This window comes from Peromyscus eremicus, chromosome 15, assembly GCF_949786415.1.
Source record: "Peromyscus eremicus chromosome 15, PerEre_H2_v1, whole genome shotgun sequence".
Lineage (NCBI taxonomy): Eukaryota > Metazoa > Chordata > Mammalia > Rodentia > Cricetidae > Peromyscus > Peromyscus eremicus.
In genome coordinates, this window is record NC_081431.1 from 44582282 (window position 1) to 44605731 (window position 23450).

The 23450-nt window shown below is 40.7% G+C and overlaps 1 protein-coding gene across 1 annotated transcript in view; it reads left to right on the top strand.

The window, feature by feature from the left end:
• The window catches only part of Pla2g4a (phospholipase A2 group IVA), a 140717-nt gene extending 119683 nt beyond the window's left edge, over positions 1 to 21034 (top strand). Inside the window, exons 16-18 of the mRNA XM_059280570.1 lie at positions 7961 to 8156; positions 9446 to 9603; positions 20456 to 21034. Of these exons, the coding sequence (XP_059136553.1) occupies positions 7961 to 8156; positions 9446 to 9603; positions 20456 to 20587 (486 nt within the window). The 3' untranslated portion in view covers positions 20588 to 21034. The remainder of the gene's footprint in view (positions 1 to 7960; positions 8157 to 9445; positions 9604 to 20455) is intronic.
• Positions 21035 to 23450: the final 2416 nt, after the last annotated feature.

Here is a 23450-nt window from a genome sequence, read left to right on the forward strand (position 1 = left end):
AATACTCCCTTCTTGGGTGAGTCTAGGCTGTGTCAAATTGACAGTTCAAGCTGATTGTGGCAAGCACTGAGAGCTTCTAGAACAAGAAGTTGATATAATAATGTCTTAAATATCTTTAAAACCTCACATGTTCAAAATATGTTAATATTTTATTTCTTTTGAGGCTGTTAGTAGTGTTCAGACAAGAAACCAAGAGTTGGTGTGATAAAACCAAATTATGTACATCGTGAAAGATCAATATGAAAGTGTGTTGATACATCCCGGAGCCAGTGAACAGAAAAAAAGTGCACAGAAATAGCAGTGAGCACATTGGAAAGATGGGATGTTCTGGTTGTAACAGACAGATGTTAAGCCTGTTAAGAGGGCTCTGGGGAAAATTTTTGAGTTTGGAAGGTAGAAAATGGAGATTGGTGGAGGATTTCCAGCAGACTAATGAAATCATGAAATTGGAATCTTAGGATGATTAACCTGAGTGGGTGGGTGGAAGGCAAAAGGTTAAAACTATGACTTACTGTAACCCCAGCATAGGATAATAAAATCTGGTACTGTGCAAGCCATGGGTAGAACCTGGTGACCCATGAAAAGAAAGGAGGAGGTAGGTTCCAGTGATGACTCCAAGGCGGTGGTGCTGATGGTGGAAGATACTGTATTATTCATTTAGCCAATGGGAGTGCAAAATGTCAAAGCCATAATTTCATATGAGTCAGAACTTTACTACTGAATGAGGGGATACTACCAAGGAGTTTTAGGATACCACTTAGTAACACAAAAAGAAGGCATTATATTTTGCAAGAGTCTTAAAATGTTTCATTGTTTATTATTAAGAAGAATATATACTTAGAGGATACATGAACAATTAGAATGTATACCAACCACTTCTGGATAAACGCTGCTGGTATTTTGATTTTTTTCCTTTTCTGATCTGTCTTTGAGAGATAGAGATAGACAGAGAGAGAGAGAGAGAGAGAGAGAGAGACAGAGAGAGACAGAGAGAGACAGAGAGACAGAGACAGAGAGACAGAGACAGAGACAGACAGACAGACAGAAAGAGAGACAGAGACAGAGACAGAGAGACAGAGATAGAGACAGAGACAGACAGACAGACAGACAGACAGAAAGAGAGAGTCTTACATGTGTGTGGTGCACTCAGATGAATGTGCAATGCATGGACCCCTTATGTGAAGGCAAGAGAAGGATGTGAGATATCCCTCTCCACCTTATTCCTTTGAGACAGAGCTTCCAACTGAACCAGAAGCTCACACTCTTTGCTAGACTGAATGGTCATCTAGCTCTCAGGTCCTGCTTGTCTCCATTCCCCCAATGCTGGCGACACAAGCATTTGTAGCCATGCCCAGATTTTTACAAAGGTGCTGGAGAATGAAACCAGGTCTTTGTGCTTGCAAACCAGGGAGCCATCTCCCCAGCCCCCAATTTCTGTTTTTAAAAATGTATATATATGTGTGTGTGTGTGTGTATGTGTGTAAGTATGTGGGCTTATGTGTGGAAGTCAGAGGACAACTTGTGGGAATTGGTTTTCTCCTTCCTTCGTGTGGGTCTCTAGGCTCTAACTCATTAGACCTTTATCCACTGTGCCATCTCACTGGTCCCCTTTTTTGCTTTTGATATTAAAATATAGACACCATTTTTCATTAAAGAGTAGAGTATAAATGTGGGTAAGAAATTATACCGTTGACTGGGCATGAGTCTCAGTTGGTAGAGTGCCTGCCTGCCATGAATAAAGCTCTAAATTCAATCCCTAGCACCTCATAAAATCCAGGGTGGTGGTACCCATGCAATCCCAGCATTTGGAAAGTAGAGGCAGGAGATTAGAAGTTTAGGTCATACTCAGCTACCTTGAGTTCTAAACCAGCATGGGTTACATGAACTCTATTTCAAAAAGAAAAGGAAAGGAAAAGAAAAGAAATAGCCATTTACTTCATTTATTGTTTATTGATACATGTAGCATTCCATAAGTATAGTTAAGTCTCACATTTTTGGGGGAAGCTATATAGTGGTGAATATCCTGGCTTTTGATAAAGGCAACTACAGTTGTGTTATCTATGTTGGAACTGGACTTTTAAGTTAACATTATCAGTATAAGGGTTATTATTTTCATTAGAACAGATAGGACACACTGTAAAAATAAAACAAACAAATAAAACAATAAGCTCCCCAAACTGGTATAAAGAGTCTCATGATTCCAAACATTATTCCTATTAATTTTTCTAAGAAAAGCAGCCCTGTGTTTCATTTCATCAAGTTCCGTTTTTATTACTCATTTAATAATGTAGGTACAGACAGTATCTCTGTTTGATTTACCATTGAGGCTTAGCTGCCAGTAATTCTCATGGCATTTGGGCAGACTATGCATAAATAAACAGACTCTGAGTTTAGGGGGAAGGGTGCTGTGGGTCTGATTGAGGGAAAGTCAACTGGAGCACAGCAGAACTCAGGGCTCACTACTGGTGCATTTCCCTACATTTTATTAAAAGACTATTTTAAGTCACTTTGCCATGACTTGTATGTTATAGCACAGTCCATACATGGCACATGGGCCTGCTAACTTTTACTGCTCCTTAGAATGCTTTGTGACCAGGGGCCAGCAGGAGCAATGGGTCTACCCTGTACACCAAAAGGAAAAAGAAGGTGGCCATAGGGTGCATGTGAGGGTGACATCGATGTAACAAAGGTCCAAGTGGGCTGTACATCACAAGTGTCTTCAATACATTTGTCTCCCTATAGGTGGTTCTGGGGGAACCACAGACAAACTAATCGGTGTTTTTCCACATTAGCCTTATTATCAGTTGTTATTTGATCTTGCTCTTGGTTTAGAACTCCCATGCCCACATGATTCACTTCTTACATTGGGTCACATCATGACCAAATCAGTTGAAGTGCTGGTACTGACTGGACGCTATTCTGCTATGCCTAGTGGGGGAAACTACTCACCCAAGCCAGTCCAAGTAACACTGTAGACAACAGGGCACTATGGCTCATGAGGCGACCTGCAGAGACACATTAGCCTGGGGGAGCTTTGTGAATGTCAGTCCACCCTGACCGAGGAAGACCACACAGCATAGACTCCAGTACCTGCATGTTTACTTCTCACGCTGCTTTCTCAAGAGTTGCTATTAAAAAGTGTCATCCTATATAAAATTACAGAAAAGTGGTTTGTCTCCGTTCTGGGGCCAGCAGTTGAGCAGGGTTTGAGCAGGACTGTGTTTGACATTAGGATTTGTCATAGAACTCTGTGGCCTTCTGCAGATTCCAGTGCATCTGGTAATTCCTTAGCGAGCAGTTAGGACACCTTGGTCTATACCTCAGTAGTTTTGTTGTTGTTGGTTGTTTGTTTGAGACAGGGTTTCTCTGTGTAGCCCTGGCTGTTCTGGAACTCACTCTAAAGACCAGGCTGGCCTCAGACTCACAGAGATCTGCCTGCCTCTGCCTTTCAAGTGCTGGGACTAAAGGCGTGTGCCACCACCTCCAGGCAATCTACCTCAGTTTTTATTTGGCCTTTTCATTTATATCTCTCTTTGTCTCTTGTTAGCAAAACTGTCATAGTACTTACCCCTTACCCCATAATCAAGGCTGATCCCAGCTCAAGATCCTTAGTTATGTTGTGAAGAGCCTTCTTCTGAGCCACTGGGGTGATTCGGCAGTAAAAGCTTTTGTTGCACAAACTTGACAACCTGGGTTCTAGCCGTAGATCCCAGAATGAAAGGAAAAAAAAGTGACTTCAGAAAGTTGTCGTCTGACCTACACACATACACATACACACACACACCAAAACAAACAACAAAATAGCAAACAAACAAGCCACTACCAATAATAATAACAATAGTGATCATTTTTTAAAGAACCCCTTTCTCTAATAAGATCACAGTCACAGTAGGTGGGTAGCTAATGTGGGTTTCTTCTGTTAGGGCCACCATCCAACCTACCGTACCCGTTTCAGTCACTGAGTATCAGATGCCTTGTTATGAGCACCCATATCTAATATTGATCTCTTCAGGGATGCTTTTGCAAGTGTGTACACAGCTTTTAATGGAGAGCTAACTGCTCCAAGGGTTACACAAACTCTGTCTCCAGACTTACTGCTCTATGAGGCTCTTGAAGACAACCACAGCAAACTCTCTAGAAGAGACAGTAATCATAACTACAAATAGAGAATTCTAAGGGGTAGTTCTGTCAGTCCCGTCTTAGATTAGTGGCTTTGATATTTTTAATCATTATATTGTTCTAAATATTACATTATTTGCTTACTAATAGGCCATCTACCTCCCCAGTCTTAAAAAATAAGTTTTAAATAATGAAAAATTTTAAGGTAGTAAGAATAAATGTTAGGTTTGCATAGAGATGAAAAAAATCTCATTGTCTATAGTGAAAAACCAACTTATTATTTATGTATATGTATTTATATAGGAAAATATATTGTGTGTCTAAATTAATTAATTAGCACGTGTAAGCCCTTCTCCCTGTGGCACTGTGGTCTGGATATATTTCTGTTAAGTTGTTTTAGTACTTTTTTTTTCTTTAGTTAGGGTTTAGTACTTGAAAATGAGCATAGGCGTTTTTGAAAGTATCACTTTGAATGAGGGTCCCTAATTCTTTACTGTATAGAGAGCTGTGTTTGTAATTAGTACTATGTAAGCTTACAGTACATTAGTGCTCGAAACCGTGAAGCATCTTGGGGCATCAGGCAGCAGCTGATAGATGTTACAGCATGGCACGCTGCTGGTGTATCGCTGTCATGTCGGAATTAGGCCTTCTTTGCTCACTAAAACATTGTTTGGATTTTAATTCCTTCCTTTTTGGGGCTCTCCACACGCACGTCTGTGTGGTTGTCTCTCCGTCTTTCTGGAGGGAGAGGAGACAGCCGGAAGCAGACGTTTTTTCCATCCTGTAATCACAGCCTTTGCGGTCAGCACCGTTTAATCTTTTCCACCTCAGGATGAGAGCAGAAAAGAGAAAGTTTCCATCCCTTCCTGCTTCCAGGATAACTTCGTCCAGCTAAAAATAGCCAGACCTCTACCTCCACGAGCTCCCTTTCCCTCTTTCTCCACACAGCCACACATGGTTTGGTCATCCCCTGACTCATGTTTGTCAACACTAGAAAGCTGCTTTGCTTTGCCCTCACGCAAGCAAGCAACCGCCTTACTGTATGAGCTCTAGTCTGACTGTGGTGTTGAGTAAAGACCAATGAGTAATCATGGATAGTGCTCGACGTGAAATACCAAGAGGAGGTCAGCTGAACGGGGTGGGTGGGGGAGGAAAGAGGAATGAGAAGTGTGTCCTCCAACTTCAAACGAGATATGTTACATCTGTTTGATTTTTAGCAAAGCATAATCATATTCTGCAAAACGTTCTGTGGAACAGCTGCTTTTGTATCTGTTGAATCCTTTTTCTCTCAGGTTTTATATCTTTTTGATCTTTGGGAGAACTGATCAACTTGAAGTTCATGACTTTACTTTTTTTCTTTAGTTTGCTAGAATATTTAGGGTTTTATTGCTTTTTTTGAGATTATAATGTAATTAAATCATTTCCCCTTCCCTGTCTTCCCTCCGAGCCCTCCCATATGCCCCTCCTTGCTCTCTTCTGAGGTTGAGGGAAAAGACCACAAGGCCTCAACACTACATAAAGAACTACAGACAATTAAGGAATGCTGTGAGCGGGAGAAATATTCTTCCCTGGGGAAGAACACACCAATTGGTTACCCAATACCAGTCATCATCCCTGAAAACCTGCATATAAGTAGAGTTATACACACTAAGCAGGGTGTACTTAGGAATGTATATATATATATATATATATATATATATATATATATATATATATATATATATATGCACTTATGCATGTAAAGTTCATGACTTTTCTGAAATACCAATAGCAGTGAAATTTGTATGTCCTCTGTATTTAGGGTCCTAGGTTAAAGCACTTGCTTACTGTCCACCTAAGATTTTCATATCTCAATCTCTAACCTTCACAGCAGCCCAGTGAAGAGGAGAGTAGTAATTACTTTTATTTTGCAGAGGTGGAAAGTATATTACTGAGAAATAGGAAGCAGATGAGATATAGGTGAGATGTATTCAGGGGCTGGTTAATTTAGGGTTGGCATACACTTTAGTCCTCATGCTATCTTGTCTCTCAAAGTCCCCACAGTGACTTTAGTGGTGTCACGTGGTATACTTTAGGTCCCCCTCACATGACTGGTGCCTGGTGGCTGTAGTGTCTAGGCAGTTGGTCTTGGAAAGTAGCCCATGTTGATTTAAGCTGGGCCTGTTAACTACCCAGGTATATGGCTATCCTCAGTCTTCCCTGTCTTCCCAAACTGTTAAACTACTATTAGTTGGTTTTTCCCATTGACTTAAAGGCATCAAAGCTTCAAATGCAGATCCTGTCTTATGAGTAGCACACAGTGAAAGGCTCAATAGTATTGATGGTGTGAATTAGAAATATGCCAAGGAAGTGGTCTAGGCTTCTGAAAATGTGTGACGTTTCCCTAGCATCGATGACAGTTTTCAATACAAAAGGTCACTTGATGACTGTCCCTTACCTGTCAGAGTGTAGATGCTGTGGTGTTGATAGCCATTTAAGTGCACTCACTGAAGGTCAGCCAGTAATGATTATCATTGACTAAATCAGTATGACAAGAGGAGTTTTAAAAAAAGGGTAATTTTAGTGGTTTGCCCAAAACTTTGTCTCTTTAGGAATCTCTCTAAAATGGTTCCTGCCTTTCTTCCTTTCTTTTCCTTTTGTTTTCTTCATTTTTTCTTCTCTGGATCCTTATTTATTGATTGGATAGCTGTATAGCACTTACTGTGTGATAGATGTTGGTCTAAGTACTGTAAAATGGTAATTCATTTCATTCAGATTGCACTCTGTGTTTTACAGTTAAGAATATTAAGCTCAGAAACAGTCCCAAGGCTACAGAACTGACATTTGGATGCAGGCAGTGGGCCCAGTCTGTGGTTTTACACCACGGTGCTATATAACCACTTATTTATTCTGGCCCCTGACACTGCATAGAAAAAGAAATGATGTCTGTCTTTTCCTGACAACCTTCCACATTGATTTCCCCAGGTTAAATTTAGCATGGATGTGCGTGCGTGTGTGCGTGCATGAGTGTGTGTGTGTGTGTGTGTGTGTGTGTGTGTTATGTATGTATATGTGATATGTATGTGTGTGTATATATATATACATACATATATATGTTCATGTTGGGTGTATTTGTGTGAAAATGTGATGTACATGCACATATATGTACCTGTGTGTGGAGGTCAGAAGTGGATATTAGATACCTTCCTCAATTGCTCTCCACCTTATTGTTTGGGATGGGATTTCTCAGTGAACTCAGAACTCATTGATTTGATGCATTGAGGCCTGAAGTTCTATTTTCTTTTCGTAATTAGGAGCCAAAAAAGCCAATTTACATACACAAATTTAGTTTTAAAAATATGCATAATTTTATTACAGATTTTAAAAAGAAAACAAAATGAAACATCCTTTAAAAACCAATTTACTATTAATACAGAATCCTATGAAGTGTGCTATGCTATCATACATACATCTAGGAGTATTCAACACCAGAAGCTAGAAAATCTAACTGCATATAGTAGCTACTAAAAACCCTACAACTTGCATTTTTTTGAAGTGGTTTCTCTACAAAGAATCTTACCAGCGATACAAGAATCTGTACCATGTTGATACTGAAGTTAATGGTGATTTTCTCTTAAATTTCACATTCTTAGCAAAAGAATTTAATTGATATGTTTTTTTGCACCTTGATGGAGATAACAGGTATAAAATCCAGTAACAGGTTGTCTTAGTTAAGGTTTCCATTGCTATGTCTTAGCAACTGCTGGAAGATAATAACACCTAACGAATATAGAATAATGGACAGACTGACTGAACAAATTAGAACTGAACATTTCTAAATGCATCGTTCTCCTCCCTGCAGGAACTTCTACTTGCAGAGAAGTGGGCTAAAATGAACAAGCTCCCCTTCCCAAAGATTGACCCTTATGTGTTTGATCGGGAAGGGTTAAAGGAGTGCTATGTGTTTAAACCCAAGAATCCTGATGTGGAGAACGATTGCCCTACCATTATCCACTTCGTTCTGGCCAACATCAACTTCAGAAAGTACAAGGCCCCAGGTATGTCTCCATGAAATGGAAGTCTGGCTGGCGACGTGACTGATACTGAGCTGTTTTACACTGATGCTGTCCCATGAACTAGGACTACATGGAGTGCTTGTCTTACTGTGACAAATAGTCAGTTGTGACCTGAGAGCCCAAGTACTTCCTTCTTGTTTACCCCAAGATTTCGAGTTCCTCATGATAGAGAAAGTGAAATATGAAGGTCGAGCTCAGGAGGCATTGCTAGGGCATTGAACCGGAGCCTTGGGTTTGATGGATGTCCTATTCATAAAGGATGTTAAATAGTGTGACTTTCACCGCTGTGAAACAGCTCTCGTTTTTAAAATAAAAGCATGCAGAAGACTCTGGGAATATTAAATTGACCACACAACTTAATGTAATCCAACAATGCGACATGGCAGACCATTTGGGGCTTCCATATTATAATTTAAAGCAAAGGAGAATCTAGATCAAGGAATGGTTATTCTGTTTTACCATATCTGGAGGAGTGGGTGGACTTTTGTGCATCCTAAAAGATACCCGTTAACCAAAGAAGGATGCTTAGGGGCATTAAATGCTAAATATTTTTCAGACTGGAAGATGCAGTTTTCTATTTTGTGAATGGAAAGAGACAGAAAAGGTGAATGAGGTGATACAGGGAAGAAGTCTTCTTCCTAGGTTTCTCAGAACGATACAACAAATTAATAAGGGTGGAGCTGCGAGGCATGCCTCATACGGGAGACTGAAGGCAGGCTGGCATTTTTCGCTTTCAAATGAAAACCTTAGTTTCAAATTGAAACCCTGGTTTCAAACTGAAAGCAACCTAGTCAATTTTCTATTACTGTTAGTTCTCAGGGGGAAACCAGGGGGTTGGTAAGTACAGGGATTTCTGGGGCTTGAAGAGGAGTCAATGTTTTGGTTTGGATTTCCCCAGAGGAAGATTCTCAGGACAAGATTCAAGTGCAAATGGTTTATTTGTAAGGGAGTGAGGAAGTGATACTGGGCAAGGAGACAGACGACAAAGCATATGCTGGTACAGTAGCTACCCCATGAGGACCATGACCCATCTGGGAAAGTGGAAGGCAGAACACCCAGACTACAGAGTCATCCTTCCACCCATAGGCTAGCAGGAGAGGGAGCTGTGTATCTTCCCAACTTGAGTGTGGCTGATTGGGGCAGATAGTTATTTTTTGGAATCATAGCCTTTCTGGTGACTCTCAGTGCTGTCTTCATGGTTGCTTGTATGTTTTGGAGAGATTTTTTTTTAATTTTTGAATGCAAGATTCATGCTCTTTTTTGGCATATAGGTGTTCCAAGGGAAACCAAAGAGGAGAAAGAAATAGCTGACTTTGACATTTTTGATGACCCTGAGTCGCCATTTTCAACCTTCAACTTTCAGTATCCAAATCAAGCCTTCAAAAGGCTACATGATCTCATGTACTTCAACACGCTGAACAACATTGACGTGAGTATATCTCCCACCAGTGTTAACATGAGAAGTCACTTAGCAAACACATGAATTCAGTAAGAAGACAAATCAGGCTTGGGAATGGCCAGATCCGCAATGTGGTGCCTTGTTTCTCATAAATTATTTCACTAACCTCTAACAGAACACTCAGAATTCACAAATACTGGCATCACTGTTGGCAACCAATCAGAGCCCACACTTTGTATTATTGTTTGGTGGAGTGAGGGTTCATTCCCAGCTTTCCTGATCTATTCATTTTATGATAAAATAATTTATGAAGTGACGGAAGGGCAATGTACTGGCGGGAGAGTGAGCGTGAGTGCATTATTGTAGAACTCTCACTGGTGACTGAATGAAAGCATGCTTCCAAATGTTGGGTTTTTGTAGCTCTTGATGATATTGCCAGATACTAGAGCCTCCTACATTTTTAGCCTTTCCTGTGTGCTCTGGAAAAGAGACGTTAGAAGCAAGTCTTTCCCTTCAGTATCAAACATTCTTATTGCTAGCATACCTGCTACTAGAAGTCTGTGTCTCTCAGAATGGCTAGTGATAAATGCACCATGTCAGAGTACTGTTGTGTGATTGAATTCATCAGCTTGTGGGCCCAGATCATAGCATCTAACCAGTTACTATCAATTGTGGAAGCTGAGCTCATTGGCCTGCTTGGACTTTGCGCATTAAGAAAGAAAATTAAGAAAAGAGAACTAGTTAGAGCCATGCATCACGTTGGACTCCCTGGTCTTTTCGGAGCTTAGGAATGGCCGAAGTGAACATACAGATGTGCTGGTTCTGCAGAACTTAACTAGATTTTGTGCTAAGGGACTACCGACACATCCCAGTCCTTGCTCGTTTAGTGTTCCTTGAGACAGTTTAAGACAGGCCAAATGCAATCATGACATGATAACAATAACACATTTCAATTGATACATTTTTGTAATCATGTGAAAAATTTCCTAATATACTTCAGTTCCTATAATTCTAAAATTCCTTCTTTTTTTTGCCTGTATTTTCCAGTATGTGATGACTAATACATAATATACTTACCAAAAGTTGCAACACATTATTTCTTTAACATATGCTGAAAAAATCTTACATGGGGAATAAATATTTAAAAACCTCATGTTACCTTATTTCTGTAGTGATGGTTAAAATTCAAAGAAAATGGAGAAGTGAGTATTTTGACACAGGGAACACATAGAAATTGTCAAAATAGAGTTGTAGTTTATTTTATTTAGATTTCATGTTTATGTATGTTTGTGGGAGGTGGGTATAGGAGTGCAGATGCCCCCAGAGGCCAGAGGTGTCAGATCTCCATAGAGCTAGAGCCACAGGCAATTGTGAGGTGACTTTCACAGGTGACAGGAACTAAACTCAGGTCTTTAGGAAAAGCAGTGTGTGTGTTCTTATTCTCTCAGCCGTCTCTCTAGCCTCCAAATAGAGTTGTCTTTTATGAAGTTTAATCATACTAAAAGAAAAGAGAGCTAAGGAGATTCCAATTTTCTGTTTTGAAATGAATAGACAATAGATTTGAAACTAATAGATTCGGGAGTAAAAATCTGTTAAATTTGATAAAGCATCCTCTAATGAAAAGAACTAGAATTATAGGAATTATAAATATCCTCTATCCAACTTAGGAATAAACACACTCACATATGTATTTTAAACAACTGTATTTCTCTTGCTATTTTCTGTTCCTGTTTATATTAGACCTGCTAAAATATTTGCTGTAAGTAATTGTATAGTTCTATTTACATATTTTACAAGCATTCTTCAAGGTAGTTTATTTGACGCAGACATGAAAAAGTTAAAGCCTGAACAAAAATAGACTGAACTCCCAAACAACCATCTTCAGTATAGCCCAATAAACACCGATTCTTCACAAACCATTAACCAAGCATTATTTATAATACCCTATGTGAAATTCTGGAATTTCTTACATTGTATTTTTATCATATCACTGTCTCCCTAGACTGCTCCCAGATCCACCCTCAATTCCGTACACACTCAAGTTTGTGTCTCATTTTTTTCTTTTAGCCCATCAAGTCTAGTTGGTGTTACCTATATATTCTTGGGTATGTGACCGTTCATTGGAGAGTGTTCAACCTAACAGGGGTCATATCCTTAAAGAAAAATAACTCTTCTATCAGTTCCCAATAGCTCCTCAGCCGAAGTTGGAACTTTGTGACCACTTCTACTCCTCTATGATGGAATTTTTTTTGTCTGGGTTGAGCTTGTAGAGATTCTGTTCGGTGTCACAACCGATTTTCTATGTGAAACTACCCTCTTTCTGTAAACAAACATTTTTTATAGCTTCTACTTATATTTGTGGCATAACATTTAGAGACAAAGATATGAGTTCTATAGTTATCTTTAAATACAGGTAGGCCATTTCTTAGTTGCATTTTATTGCTATGATAAGATACCATGACCAAGGCAACTTATCAGAGCAAGAGTTTACTGGGGCTTATGGCTTCAGAGGGTGTCCCCATGGCCATCATGGCGGAGAGACATGGCAGCAGCAAAACTTGTTGTATTGGGGCAGTGACTACGAGTGAGCCTGCATCTTGAGACATAACCACAAGAGGGAAATCTAACTGAGGATGGCGTGAACTTTTGAAACATCAAAGCCCACCCCCAGTGACACTACCTACTCCAACAAGGCCACACAATCTGATCCTTCCCAAATAGTTCCACCAATTGGGGAGCAAGCATTCAAATATATAAGCCTATGGGAGTCATTCTCGTTTGAACCACATGGGTCACTTGTAACTGAACATACTGCTCAAACTTGAGGAGGATTGGATTCTTCATCTTGGAAACAGGGACAATAGGACCTGTCACAGGGGCAGTGGGACTACGAATGCGTAACCAGGTAGGACCTAAATAGTACCCTGAGAACAGAAGCCACTTAATTGTGAAGATCTTAGCTATGCACGACAATCTCCTGGCATCCTGAAGTGCATGGGAAATCTATAAAAGGAACTGTGAAACTGTTAAGGATTCACCCTATAGACAAATTGTATAGACAATGACAGTTGTAGATATTGAGTAAATGTTTTGAATAAATGAATGTAGGTGTTTTCCTAAATTAGATGGCCATTTTGACTTATATTCAAGTGGAGAATGTGTGTGTGTGTGTGTGTGTGTGTGTGTGTGTGTGTGTGTGTGTGATTCTACTTTTACTGATATTTATCTCTTGGTGACCTCTTGCATATCATTTATCCAAAAAATCCCCTCCACATTTTATCATAAAAATTCCTGGTAAGGGTGATGCATTAAAAGTAATAAAGTTTTTTAAAAAAAAGTAATAAAGTTTTGCTGAGCATATGATGCTGGGAAATGCGTTAGGTTCAGTGAGTGAAAGCCACCCACTCCATCTGAGTGGAGGTGAATGTGGACTTGCACTTAAGAAGCTGCACATGGATCATCAGAGTAGTTTCTAGGTGGCAGAGACTGTGATAAAACAGGATGCAAAGTCTTTCTTCTGTTAAAGCTTAAGACAGTTTTCAGCCGTGTGGCCAGAGCCGCTGTGACTTGAGGTGTATTTCCTCAATTTGTTTTCTGATCTGGTTTTGTTCTGAACAGGCCACGGTGTATCTAACAGCTGGGAACTCCTGTCGATGGTTCTTCTGGGACGTCCTTTAGAGCATTTTTACCTCTGCTTCAGCTCACTTTTTGACAGGAGTCTGGCTTTGTCGTTAGCATCAATTTCCTGTACTTACTCAGTCCTCCCGAATTCCTTCTTGATGAGCATTGTCTCGGTGCTTCTACAGTTGTGGAATTTTGTGGGATTTACGTTTTGTTTCCTTAGTAGAAACTTAAGGTCCAGTGACAGACTGACTGGTGGACATGTGGCATGTGGCATCCGGAGGCTTTGGATTCAGACAAAATTGAGTGTTTAGTCATTGCTCAGCTGTCTCTAAGCTGGTGGCCTTGGACTGGTACATTATTTTCTTCTTTTGTAAGGGGAAACAATGATACATTTTATAGGATTAGGATGGCATTTAGTTAAAATAACTTAAGGATCTAGGATACAAATAGGTACTAAGGAAATTGCAACAGCTAATATAATGAAGAATTGTTATTAGTTTTCATATTTGTATCTACTTATAATTATAAATTATAAGCTCCACAAAACAGTGGCTTATTTATTTTCTGTACTCCAGGGATAGTGATCATAATGTCTGGTACCTCAAGTGAATATGCAATGTATTTATCATAAATGTATAAGTCACTGACTGATTGAAGATAATGAGGGTTGGGGTAAAAGTTGTCACTGGTTGGAGATGGAGCTGTTGACCATGAAGCCTGTACCCAGCACATGCCCAGCTGGGTAGCGTGTACAATCATAAACATCCACGTTGGTTGGGAGGGAACATGTATTTGGAGGACTCTTTTCTCAGTACCTGTCAAATCAGCTTATTTTCCATTCTCATTCAGGTATCAGTTGAGCAGACAAATTCAGGCAGATTCTATGATACTGTCAGACTTCACTACATTCGGTACATACGAGTATGCATAACAATCAGCTTCAATTTTTGTCAGATGGTTTTACAAGGCGTTTTTATTGTAACAGAAGCAGGAAATGTTTATGTCAGTTCCTGAAGCGAGCGTGTAACCCATCACGGTGGGAAAGTCACAGCTGCAGGAACCTGACGCAGCTGGTTACGTTGCATTGGCAGTCACAAAGCGCTGAGACTACAGGGCATGGGATGGTACTCCCCACAAAAGTTGCTTTTTCCCACCTCGACTAACTACTCACTGCTGTGCTCAGATATATTCTCCTAGATGATTCTAGACCCTGACAAGATGACCGTCAGCATTAACCAACCACAGCGTTTAACATCAGGTGTTAATCGGAACGAGGGAAAGTGTGTATCAGAAGTCCTAGTAGTTAATTCTTAGTTTAATGGCATTTAATCATTATGATCACACTGTCTAGGAAATTAAGAAGATAATCTGCAATTATATAGTAGCTGCAGTAATCTGCAGTCTGTTGCATATCCTGGCCTATTTTATTAGGCCTGCAGGGGAGGAAAGAGAGTGATTCCTCCTGCCCATCATACTCATTGTTGGCCGGCATCCTAGACAAAAGATACATCAACCAGAGAAAAGCCTAATGGACTCCTTTGAGCATAGTTCTACACAACGTGGGATCCTTCAGAGTAAAGATTCAGAGTTCTAAAATGGACTACCTATTTTTTTTTTATTTCAGGTTTTGTGATGCATGGACAGGTGTATAGAAATATGATTGTTCGAAATGGTTAGAAATAACAGAAACCCAGAGGGGTCTGTTTGTTTGGAATTTTTCTGGTCTCTGTGTAACATTCCTTTTGGGTATGGGACAGGGTATCTTGAAGTGGGAGGGCGTCTTATGGTGGGCCCTCAGATGGGCAGAGAATTTCTTTATGAGTTTTTGTAGGAAACAAAAGGTGGGGAGTCATAGCAATACCTTCAGACCTTTCAGACAAAAAGTGTTTTGACTTTTCTGCTCCCCTTTATGGAAGAGGGATGCTAGTTTCTCTGGGTTGCCTGAGGAAGGGTAGAGAAAAGGATGGGGGACTGGAGAACATGTTTCCAAGACTTTTTGAGGCTGTCATTTGAGGGTGTCATTTTCTGAACCCCTACAGCCCCAAACTCACTTGCTGTTAATGCTCTACACGATCTCATCCTATCTCATGTACACATTGGTTGAATGTGTCTTTATTATCAGCTGTGCCAGGCACTGTCTCAGGGTCATGGTGATATGTAACACCCAAAGAATAAAGCGGCCCAGGCTTGCAATCTCATCACTCAGGAAGCTAAGGCAAGAGGATCCTGAGTTTTCAGCTTGGGCTCCATAGGGATGCTCAGTTTCAGAAAAACACAACAAAACACCATCCCCTGCCCCCAGAAAAAAACAAAAAACAAAAAAGAACCCAAACAAGGAAATATTTTAAGTGCTTAGTATTAACCAAATATTTCCTCCTAAATTTTCAGTACTTAAGATTAGCCTAAGAAGCATGAAGCTGTGGATATATGTGTATACATATGCATGTGTGCGTATGCGTGTGCATGTGTGTGTGTTAATTTATAGGCAAGGGAATTGAGTAATGAATTAATTGGGCAAAATCCTAGAAGTCACAATTTTGTGTAGCAAGGCTTTCTTGTTGGGCTATCTTTGGACCGCCAGCCCACAAATAATGACCCAGAAACTTATTATTAATTATGAAAGCTTGGCTTTAGCTTAGGCATTTTCCCAACTAGCTCTTATAACTTCATTAACCCATATTTAAAAAAAAAATACGTTCTATCACATGGCTTGGTTATTCTTCTTAGTACAGCTCATCCAACTTGCTTTGAGTCTACTGGCAAAACAGTGTGCCTAGATTCCTCCTCCCAGTTTTTCTCTCTCTACCAGGAAGTTCTGCCTATTCTCTCATGCCTAGGTATTGGCCATTGAGCTTTTTAATTATAGGAATCACAGCAATATGTGTTCATACAATGTACAAATATCCCACAACAGTTTTGGAGTTGGGGCTGGGCTGAGATCATAAATCTTCCCCACTCTTTTCTCTGTCACCCATTTATCTCCCAAGTGGCCTTATTTCTTAATGTTCCCACAGTTTCTTTTCCACCCAAGCCAACCAGTTTCCATGTGTCTCCTGTGTCTCCCTTTGCCACAACATTCCATCCTTAGCTGTGTATGGTTATTCATGGAGAAAACCACCTGCCCCCTTATACTTATAAAAATCATGTGTGTTTAACTCCAGTTGTATTTTCCCAATGGCTTATACTGGGCATTTACTAATTTAGAAAATATTTGTTAGGTACCTTTCATAATCTCAGTGCTGGGATCAAACACGAAGACTTCCTACTTTCAGGATATTGCAGATCTCATGGAAAAGCAGACATCAGCCAGAAAACTCACAGTAATTTTAATGAAAAAAGCAGCTGTTTGTTATTCTGATAATGTTTACTTTTTCAGAATGCACCATAACTCTCTCCCTTGGGCTGCCGTTTTAACTTGACACTGTAAGCATTCCACATTTGTCTAAAAACAGTTCCATCGCACACCTCCAGAATCCTTCATTTTGATGTGAGGCAGGAAGTTTTCCAAGTTTTATGTTTTTTCCCTCATTTATCTACCCATACTACTGAAGAATAAAGAAAACTGTTTTAAACAATTGGGAAGCTCTTGAATGGCGCAGTAAAAGTCAGGCTGGATCATACTCCAGATGATCAGTAAGGGTGAAGAAGATCAGTGTACATGGGATATGGCTAGAGTAAACCTGACAGGAAGGATTTGGAATCCCATGGAAGGAAAGAAGCAATTATATAAACCCTCTAAGGTCACCCCTTGTAAAAATAAAAATTAGAAAGACACAGATATGACATAATGCATCTCAGACACACCTAGATATACTATGTGGCATGCTAAAAGCTTTACAGTTAGCAAGTGATTTCATACCGAGTTTTTTTGAGCATGGCCAGGGTGCATTAGGCTGTGTTCTGAGCAATGAGAAGCCTGTTCAGTAGTTTTATAGTGTGATGGTGCCACCTAGTGGTTCAACTTGCACATTCTTATTCCAAATGATTTGGGTTTTCCAGTTAAAATGTAAATGTTGATTTTCCTTTACAAGAAAGGCTTAAAATTAGGAATATGAGCAGGGGCCAAATTTTGGTAAACTCACTCATTGTGATACTAATTCTTTTCTTTTTTCCTTGTGTTTTCTTATAGTGTTAGGGATTGAACACAGGGCCCCTGTATACACTAAGGAAGTACTCTACCAACTGAGCCACAGCTCTGGCTGCTTTTCTTGCTGGGAGTGTGTGTGTGTGTGTGTGTGTGTGTGTGTGTGTGTGTGTGTGTGTGTGTGTGTGTGTGTGTGTGTGTGTGTGTCTGAATTCACTGTCAAGAATTAACATCAGGCAGCCATCACTAGTGTAGTATTCCCTGGGGTCTTTTCTGCTTTGGATTGTTTTCCCTGGCACTTCTCTGCACCAAGGAGATGCAGCTGAAGGAGCAGAAACCAACCAGTAACACTGTAAGCTGGGAGTCTAGAAAGACTGACTGTAACCAGGAAATAAAGTAGTTCATTTGAAGAAGAACCTGGGGCAAAAGGCTGAGGTGCCTATTTAACACGTCAAAGCTGGCCTGGCTACCAGGTGTTTCCAGAATGTCTCAGTCCCTACCTGTTACTGGGTATGGCTGGCAGACCCCACCCTCTACCCCAAAATTTTCAGTCCAGGGGCTGGGCTGCCCTTGCCCAGGTGACCTTCCCTATATAATCTAGACATTTTGGTTACTGCACTTTTTGTACCTTGCCCTCTTGGCTGCTGCACCCTTGTCCTGTCTCCTACATGGCCCAGCTCAGTCTGGTCAGGTCCACTCTGGACTCTCCCAGATGTCCCAGCCTCTGACTATGCTCTCTCACATGTCTACAATAAAGTTTCTCCTCCACCACACCTAGGAACAGTTTCCCTTCCCTTCCCTTCCCCTACCTTCCCTTCCCCTTCTTTCCCCTCCCTTCCCTTATCTTCCTCTCTCTCTCTCTCTCTCTCTCTCTCTCTCTCTCTCTTTCTCTCTCTCTCTCTCTCCCACTCTTCCTCCCTCCCTCTCTCCCTCTCTCTTACTCATCAGGTGCTGAAACCCTGGACAAACTGCTGAGTTGCTTGTTTAACATATCAAAGCAGACCTGGCTGCCAGGTTCTCCCAGCATCCCTCAGTCCCTTCCAGTTAGGAGGTATGGCTGGCATACCCCTCCCCTTCCCCCAACTCTCCAGCACAGGGGGCTGGGCTGCTCTTCCCTGTATATTCCAGCCATTTTTGGTTACCTGTGGACCTCCTGGCTGCTGCACCTGGCTCCCCTCTCTCTCCTCTCCTGTCCCTTCCTCCCCTCCTCACATGGCTCCACTCTGGACCCTCCCAGATGTCTCTGCCTCTGGCTATGCTCTCACACATATCTACAGTAAAGTTTCTCCTCCACCATACATACCTAGGAGCAGTCATGTTCCTTTCCTTTGTTTTTTTTCTTTGTTTGTTTTCATTCAGTAGCCTCCTAACTTGTACCACATACAGTTTATAAGCAACAGTGTGGACACATGTCTGTTGCAGGATCTTTCTATGTGCCAATCACTGTCCACAGCACTTTATACTGATGGTCTCCAATTCCCAGCAACCCAAGATTAATAATGTTACTCCTATCTTAAAGACAAAGAAACAGGGACTGGAGAGATGCCTCAGTAGTTAAGAGTACTTGCTGTTCTTGTAGATGACCCACATTTGGTTCTCAGCACGCATGTGGAAACTCACACTGTCCAGAAATATTTACAAGGGATCCAACTCCCTCTTCGGCACTCCACAGGCACTGCATACACATGGTACACTTGCATGCAGGCAAAATACTCACACACATAAAATATAAATGTGTAACATCTTTAAAGAAGAAATAATCTCAAGAATTTAGGCTAATTTCCATCTCTTTCACATAGCCTGGGCATGACTGGACCAAGGAGGCCTCTGACCCAAGTCTTTTTCAACAGATCTAAAGTACAGAATTAATTATGTCTCCCTTGCTCGTAGGAAAATGGGCTCCGCATAAACCCCGACGAAAGTCTCAGTGATATCTGAGTCTGTTTCCACCAGCAGAGACCGACTCAGTTCTTTAACCATACGAAAGGCTCAAACTTTTGAGATAAATTCTTTTTTTTGTTGTTTGTTTTGGTAACATGATGACATATTTCTCATTTTGTTAGCCGCTCTGGAAGAAACAGAGGTTCCTGCCAATGGGTGTGATAAGAAGCTGCTGGAGGCTGACTCCATGTGCTCACAACTTAGCTCTTCTAGCTCTCTGTTCTAGGCACTGGAGCATACTTGCTCAGTGAGCTTGTATTGGGAAAAGCTCTCTGTGTATGCCTCTGTGGCGAGATGAGCCTCGTGAGTCCCGAATGGGAGGAGAGGTCACAGGGGTCCTAAGCTTTCTGGACTTGCCAAACATTCCTACTCACACTGTAGACCTGAAAAACATATGGTCAGTGCTTCAAGCTTATGTAACAGTCCCTGGAGTGGAGAATAAAGGGGACTTTCTAATGACCATGCAGCTTGCCTCTGCCTCTAGTGCCCCAAGCATCTATTTTGCTGACAGCTCCTGGGGGTATGGAGGTTTCCTGGTGTTTATAGGGCTCTGAAACAGTAGCAGAGTCATCATGAGCACCCTCTCACCCGATTCCCAAAGCATTTCCCCAACTCTGCCGTAATGGCTCTGATCAAATCCATTTCATTTTCTCCTGAAATTCCTAACAAGGTTAATTTCATACCAGAAACAATGTATAGTACCTCTCATCATCATTAACTTGGATAAACATGAGATAACTCTGGATGGAAAACAGCGATCTATTTTCATGAGGAAAGTCCTAAGGTTTGGTGGTTTTTAGTTTGAGGACACTTGTTCTCTAGTTGCTGGTGAGAACCAGGGAAATGGAGAATTCCCTGGAGAGCAGTGCCTTCTCTCTCCACTAGGGGACATCTTCCTTCCTGTGGTCTCCTATCCCCTCTTTAATTTAAAAAACCCCAATTATAAATTTCGTATTTCCTTCCATATTATCACTTCCTAGTGAACGCTAGATGGAACATAAATTTACCTTGTTGGCAATTATCTTATTTTTCATCTGGAACACTCCTAAAGTACTTCTTCACAAGAATGTAAGAGTGAGATCTTGCACATGTGCCCAAAAGAATCATACTTTTTGTCAGTAAATTCCAAAACAGAGACAATAAGAAAAGAGAACCAGACTTTTGCGTTCATTCAAAGAATGCTTCCGGGATGTAGAGCTGTGCTCACCATTTATTTTCTGTTTCCACTGACAGGTGATAAAAGACGCCATTGTTGAGAGTATTGAGTACAGAAGACAGAATCCATCTCGTTGCTCTGTTTCCCTGAGTAATGTCGAGGCAAGAAAATTCTTCAACAAGGAGTTCCTAAGTAAACCCACGGCGTAGTCTGTGTGCTGCAAAGATCAAGCTGTTTGGATCATGACGATTGGAGTCAAGAGCGATTTAGAGATCGTCTTACTGAGCATAAGAGACTGGCTAGCACTCAGAGTTACAGCGATTTAGCTGCGTGTTGGGTGGAAAATGGTGTTGGTTATGTAATTCTTAGCAACAGTTTGTGTCAGTATGAACTTTCTGACATAAGCAGAGGGATATATACTGTATTTTAAACATTCCTCACCAACCTTTTTTTTTAACCTGTACTTATACATATATATATATAAATGTGGTTTTCTTTTTTAAAATATTTAATAGTTTAGCTCAGTAAGTAAGGCTTCCCATTGTGTGTGAATGTTATTCACAAACTAGATTTGTTCATGCCATGATACAACACTATTTTTTATTTAAGGATTCATATGTACACATATGAAATAAAAATCTTTGATGTACAAACTACCATGAGTGACCTGAGTCTGTCTTTCTTTTCACTATCTTTTAAAAATCTTTCTGTATGAGTGCACTGTGTATGATGTGTGTGTGTGTGTGTGTGTGTGTGTGTATGTGTGCACATTTATGTGTGTGATTGCAGATATGCTCATACCATGAAGTATGTGTGGAGGTCAGAGGACAACTCAGTGTTAGTCCTTGCTTTCCACATTGTTTGAGACAGAGTTTCTTTGCTGTTTGTAGCTATGTATGCTAGGCAGCTACCCTTGAGTTTCCAGGGCCTGACCTGTCTCTGGGTTTACAGACACACACTGCCAAGGCTGGCTTCACATGGGGACCCAAACACACCTCTTTATGCTTCTGTAGTGAACACTTTACCCTCCGAATCATCTTCCTGGTGCTTGTTACTTTTTCAAGGAAATATTTTACTTTTACTATGAAAGGTTTTCAGATTCACTAATTTCCAGCAATGCAAATATGAAAATTACAATGCTCTTCAAGATTCATTTTTAATTTAATTATGTGTGTGTGTCTGTGTGTGGGGTATGTGTACATAAATACAGGTGCCCACAGGTCAAAGGTGTTGGATCCCAGGCAGCCAGAGTTACGAGTGGTTGTGAGCCACTTAACATGAATGCTGGGAATGGAACCTGGATCATCTGCGTGAGCAGTATGTGCTGTTAACTGTTGAAGCCCTGTGAAACTGACCTCCTAATTGTTTTTTTTTTTCTTCAAAGGAAAAGTGTGCATATTTTGTTCAATAAGTGGCATTAATTTATACTCGTTTGCATACAAATGTGTAACAGCTTCTAATGTAGTTCTTTACTCTGTTGATGTTATCCTGGACCCCTTACCCAACCAGAATAGCTGACCCCAGGGCAGTGGTGAGGGCTGTGTCTGACTTGAGTCAGTGCTCAGGGACAGCCTCTGCTGCAAGCAGCTGGACTGTATGCTTCAAAGATCACCTTCCAAATGTACTGTACTGTCTCCCTCTGCTTCCTCTGCTCTCTATTAATTTTTCTTTGAGTTAACTTTAAGCTCTGTTCTTTTGTTCTAGAATTCTTTTTCCTTTCATATGCTTTCCTATGATCAAAGGAAAAAAGTAATAAAGAAAAAACTCAAGGGTGGATAGTTTTTAAAAGTTGATCTATGCAAAAGGCAAATAAGTGGTCACCATACCCCTTGGCATGCTGCAGGGTCTGGGAGGCCTAGTATTGATTACACTGGAAAAAGTACCTGCCTGGGGGACTCGAGAGATGTATTAGCTACTTTTCTTATCACTGTGCAAAATACCTGCCACACATGGTTTAAAGAATGAAGGATTGGCTTAGACTCTTGGTTGCTTGTTGGGTTGTTGGAATATCATGGTGTCAGGAGCATGTCAATCAGAAGGGCTTTCACTTCCTGGCAGACAGGTGACAGAAAGGCTCCCAGGACATGATATAGTTCCCAAGGACACACTTCCAGTGACCTCGTTCGTCCACCCAGCCCCCACCTCCTAACATTTCCAGAACCTCCAAAAATAGTACCACCAGCTGCAAACCATCCTTTTATGGGATGCTTCGGATCTGGACCATAGTTAGTTTTATTAGCCAACAATAAACAAGCCAAGTATGTCAGAGAGTGGTATGTAAAGAGTGGAAAAGAGATGAGAGGTGTTGGACTTGGGTGACTTTGAATGGGCCTTGGAGAGTCACGTTGTAAAAGTAACATGAAAACAAAGATGTGACCTGAGAGCATCTCCAAAGAACATCTCCGAAGGGGTTGAGCACAGGCCGGTACTCTGCAGTGAAGCCTCACGCATGCGTTAGGAACCAGGAGGGGACTGCAGGCCCAGCATAGAAAATCGTATTTGTTCAAAACTTGACAGTACCGTTTATTTTCGTGGTGCTATAGAGCACCTCAGGGCAACACTGTTCTTTGTATTTCATTTATTCTTCTGAATATCCCTGTGAAGGAGCACAACCACATAGCTATTAAACTTGCCTAAAATTCCTTGAGTTGATGTTTGTTTGAACTGGGGTTGTTTGCCTTGTGGCCTTTATGTCACACTCAATGGAAGTGAATGAGATGAACATGTGAAAGATCACTGTGTGTGTGTGTGTGTCTGGAACCGCACACATATACGTGTTCATATACTTTCAAGTACAGTAACTAATGTAGCTTTGTCAATTTGTTCACCTATATATTTCCTAGAAAGTCTATTTTATAAAAAGAAATACAACTTGATGACACATTTTTATAAGAGTACTTGTATATTAGGATTCCTAGAAAGCTGACTTTATAAAAAAAATTATACAACTTGATGACTTTTTTTGTACTACATTTTTTTCTTTATTAAGAATTTTTTTATTCATTTTTACATACCAAGCACAGATCCCCCTCTCATCCCTTCTCCCACTCCCCACTCTAGCCTCCCCCCCAA